Genomic DNA, 4,219 nt, shown 5'->3' on the forward strand with positions numbered 1-4,219 from the left:
AATCAAACACTAAACATAAAAAAATACAAAAAAAAAAAACAACTGGGAAAGAGTAATAATGTTAAGCTCTCAGGCCCCAACCTTGAAAATATTAGTGTAAATGGGACTTGTAATATAATATATAATAATATGATGAAAGAAACAATAAAACTGATCAAACAAAATTCTAAATTTAGTAATACTTGGGATATCCCAAATGCACGTCTAACTCACGAGTAAAATAGCGCGTACAGTTCAGACAAAAAAACGTTACCACAATATAATAATAATAATAATAATAATAAAGCACTAATAATACAATAACATCTTCTGGCTATGATGGGAGGGAAAATATACTTTACACTGTAGATTTCACCTTTGGGAATGCAATAACTCTGGTGAAGAAAAGAAAGCTAAGAAAGTGCAGCAACTACTATAAAGCAAAATAGATGTAACCATCCCAAGTTCTTTTATTTCATTTTAATGTTATTCAAAAGAAATATCTACAAGAACAGGATCGTCTCCAACAATTATTTCCTTCTTTAAATTCAGTCAAGAAACTTCTGCACAACAGTGATAATCCCCAGTTTGATCATCAGTTGTAGAAAGGTATGATATAACAATCTATTTATATATTATATATAGGATGGCAAACAAAGAAGTTAATATAATAATGGTAAAAAAAACATGTGTAATGAAATGCAAGTCTACAAATTTATCAACATAAAATCATTAATTAGTAGGCAAAATATGAAGGAACGAAAATAAAATTTAAAAAAAAAATACACTAAGAATGTTATTTTCATTCCCAATAACCGCAACATTTGATCAATTTATTGGATTACCATAGGTGGAACCTCCGAGCAATCCTGCTGTTGTGGCTGCGTAAACATCGGAGGGATCGAGCATGGGCGACGAAGAAGTTGACGCCCCATTTCTTCCTCCTCCGCCACCCCCACCCCCACCGCCACCCAAATGCAATTCTGAAAGATTCGGAAAACTATCGCGGGTTTCGACGCCTTGATCGTATAAAAAGCCTTTGAAAACATGACCACCGATCTTAACAACCGCTTGATAAGCATACTCGTCTTCGCCATCCTCCACAGCTGTCACTCGTACGCACTTGAACACCGCCCGTGCACGTACTTGACCCGGCAACGTTTCTTTGAAGCTCGCATCTGTGACATAAAATAAATTATTAGAAATAAATAAAAAAAACCTAAACCTAATATACCTAGACCTAAATTGAGTGAATGACGAAGGAGTGTATGTAAAGGTTGTAAACCTTGGTGACTTGAGCTGGTGTCGAAGCTTCTAGGGGGAGTAGTATTGGAAGTAGAAGTGTGAGAAGTTGTTTGGGAGGTTATAAGTCTAGGTTTCTTGGCCCCCGAGGTCGACCCGGAAGACCCAGGTCCGGCTCCGCCACCAGGACCGGCCGTAGTCATGAGCTGACGCTCTCTCCTCCGAGCGGCCGGGACCCAAGTGCTCTTCACGTGCGTGGAGCACTCGAAACCGCGACTCTTGCAACAAGTTCTACACCTTCTATGGGTACAGTCTTTTTTGGCCTGGTTCCCACAATCTTGGCACGTCGTTGTGGAGGACGACGTCGATCCAGACCCAACAATTCCGGCTCCTCCACCGCCCTGATTTACAAAATTACCCCCGATTCCGCTGTTTCCGTGGTCGAGAATCGAGGGCTTCTTGAAGAAATGCGGATGGAGTTGCGGCTGAGTCGCCGAAATCGCCGCTGCTTGTTGATTCTGACTCTGCCACAACTGAATTCCGCCGCTTCGGCTTCGAGCCGCAGCGGAGGAGCCGAGTGCATTGGCTTCGGCAGCTGAGGCAGCCTCGTCCAGCTGCAATGGACCGAGACAAGGAGCTGCTGTGAGCAGTGGGATTACACCAACACCAACGCCGACGCCGAGGGCGGTGGCAGAGTTGGAGCCGTTGAGGGAGTGGTCGGAGATGAGGTTGGGGTCGTGGTTGAGGTTGTGGTTGTGGTGGTGGTGGTGGTGGTGGTTGTTGTGGTGGAAAGAAGAAGCCGGTGCGACGACAAAGACGTCTCGAAGACCCACCATACCCATCTCTGGTGGAAGGCCGTAGTTGATGGACCTTGAAGATGGGCCGGACCACATAGCGGAGGAGGAGGTGGCTCCGGTGGTAGGCCCAGCATTGAAGCTGAGTGATAGATCGTCTGGAACTGTGGGACGGCCAGCTGCAGCGGCGGCGGCTGCGGCTGCGGCAGAGGAGGATGAAGCCACCCAGTCTGCAAAGGCACCAGAATCTGAAGGCAGTCTCCTTGTAGTAGCCACAACTGATGATGTTCCTGATAACAAATCCAATCTCAATTCTCCTCAATAGAGAACGTGTGTATGTGCCTATATATATACAAACATATATATATGTATGTATATAATTAGATAGAGAGAGAGTATAGGGAATTTTTGAGGTCGAACTAAAACATGGATGTATCTATGTAGGTGTTATATATGAAAGGTGGGGTCTCTGAAATTGTATCAGAGAGATTTTTCGTGAAGAAAGAAAAAACAAATAATTATAAATAAAAAAATATATATAAAAGTTTAAACTTGAGAGAGAAAGAGGGAAGGAAAGAGATCTTGTTTGTTGGGTGGTTTCTTTCCTTCTTTCTTTCTATCTTCTCTGTAGACTACTGCTGCAGTTACTAACACTGTCACTTTGGCTTTATGACCAAAAAAGTTTAGTTTATATGAGAAGAGAGAGAAAAAAAGAAGATTGAGGGTCCGGGAGGCAGCAGCAGCAGCTGCTATAGCTGCAGAGAGTAAATAAAAACCAGCACAAGATATAAATTAATTAAAATAGAATAGCATAGATATGTAATAAATAACGACCTTTTTTCTCTTTCTCTTATTTTTTTTTCCACTTTGTTTCTTTTGATTTTCAAGTGCTAGTGTCGTGAACCTTTCTCCTCTCCTATCATCATCATCATCAATCTTCGATCTCTTTTCTTTCTTTCTTCTTTGGAGATATAGCTTTCTTTTTTTGTTTCTTTCTCCTCAGAAGTAACTCACTCTCTAGAAAACTGCTCTATTCAACCTGTTTCCTAGAAAGCGAAAACTGAGGTGGGTTTCTCTCAACCTCTCACTCTCTCTCTCTCTCCAATAATCAATCACACAATAGCAAAGCAATAGAAGAAGAGAAGAGGAGAGTATAAAGACTTTTGTTCTCTAGTTTTTGGTCTTAAGCGGGCACTCTAAAAAGTCACATGACTTAGCTACAACCCTATATACCTCCCCTCTCTCTCTTCATATTTAATTTTTCTATTCTTTTCTTTTTTGGTTGGGTTTGGTTTCTCATTTTTCTCTTCCCCGCCGCGTGTGTATCTCGCCCCTCCAGAGCGCGTGGAGCCTCGACACCAGCCGGAATGCGCGATGAGCAATGGCCCATTTTGAAAATTAGAGAAGAGGCGCCTAGGTTGCTGCGCGTGTACTGCACGCCTTCATTAAATTATTTTTTATTTTTTTTAATAATAAATTATATATAAGGGACTTATAATTATTGTTCTATTTTATTTTTCATTAATTAAACGTGGAGTCCAAGTAGGAGTCCGTCTACAGTCCCAAATCTAATTGTTTTGTCGTTTTGGATTGAGTCTGTCAGAATAAGCAAAATGGGGTTGAAAGACTGTCAGACTCTGTTTGTAAGCTTATTATATCATATGATATAATGCACATTTGGTACAAATCGTTGTCTTAGATTACAATTTGCAAGTGATCATCATCCTTCTTACTTTGGATTTAGGACTATCTAAAGATATTTTCATCGTCTTTATTTATTATTTAGCTAATAAATATGCTCTTTTATATTTCATTTTTAGTTTTTTTTTATTTTATATACATATATATAGTTACGTCAACATTATTCATAATACAAGAAATATACAACAAAAGTTTTGTAATATAATAACATATTCTTAATCTCTAACAAAAATTTGGTATTGGTTATCTAATTAAATTATTGTCAACCCTCGTGTTAAATTTGTTTTTAGTTAATATGATTATTGTGATTGATATAAATAAAGAAAGAGATCAAATGTGTTTCATTAAATTTATTAAGAAAAATGCTAAATATAATATATATTATTCTCTATTTTGTATTTTTTTAAATCAATAAATAACATGCGAATTTTACTAATGAATTAAAAAAATATTAAAATATAAAAAATTAAATAATATCATGCATGAATGAATCATAGTATAAA

At 38.6% G+C, this 4,219-nt stretch overlaps 1 protein-coding gene across 1 annotated transcript; it reads right to left on the minus strand.

Moving 5' to 3' along the window:
• Positions 1–591: 591 nt before the first annotated feature.
• Positions 592–3,201, minus strand: LOC133788729 (protein LATERAL ROOT PRIMORDIUM 1). Its single transcript, XM_062226319.1, has 3 exons — positions 2,850–3,201; positions 1,265–2,305; positions 592–1,157 (listed from the first exon to the last, which is right to left on the minus strand). The coding sequence occupies exons 2-3, from the start codon at positions 2,112–2,114 to the stop codon at positions 808–810; spliced, it is 1,200 nt and encodes a 399-aa protein (XP_062082303.1). The 5' UTR covers positions 2,115–2,305; positions 2,850–3,201; the 3' UTR covers positions 592–807.
• Between the last annotated feature and the right edge of the window lie 1,018 nt (positions 3,202–4,219).

Source organism: Humulus lupulus, chromosome 7 (assembly GCF_963169125.1).
Source record: "Humulus lupulus chromosome 7, drHumLupu1.1, whole genome shotgun sequence".
In the NCBI taxonomy this organism is placed as follows: Eukaryota; Viridiplantae; Streptophyta; class Magnoliopsida; order Rosales; family Cannabaceae; genus Humulus; species Humulus lupulus.

What these genes read in the sequence shown, in the direction of transcription:
- LOC133788729 (XM_062226319.1), bottom strand. Translation starts at nt 2,114, where the DNA reads ATGTGGTCCGGCCCATCTTCAAGGTCCATCAACTACGGCCTTCCACCA. An exon ending in CACCAGCTCAAGTCACCAAG is followed by an intron (nt 1,158 to 1,264) that starts GTTTACAACCTT and finishes TTTATGTCACAG; the next exon opens with ATGCGAGCTTCAAAGAAACG.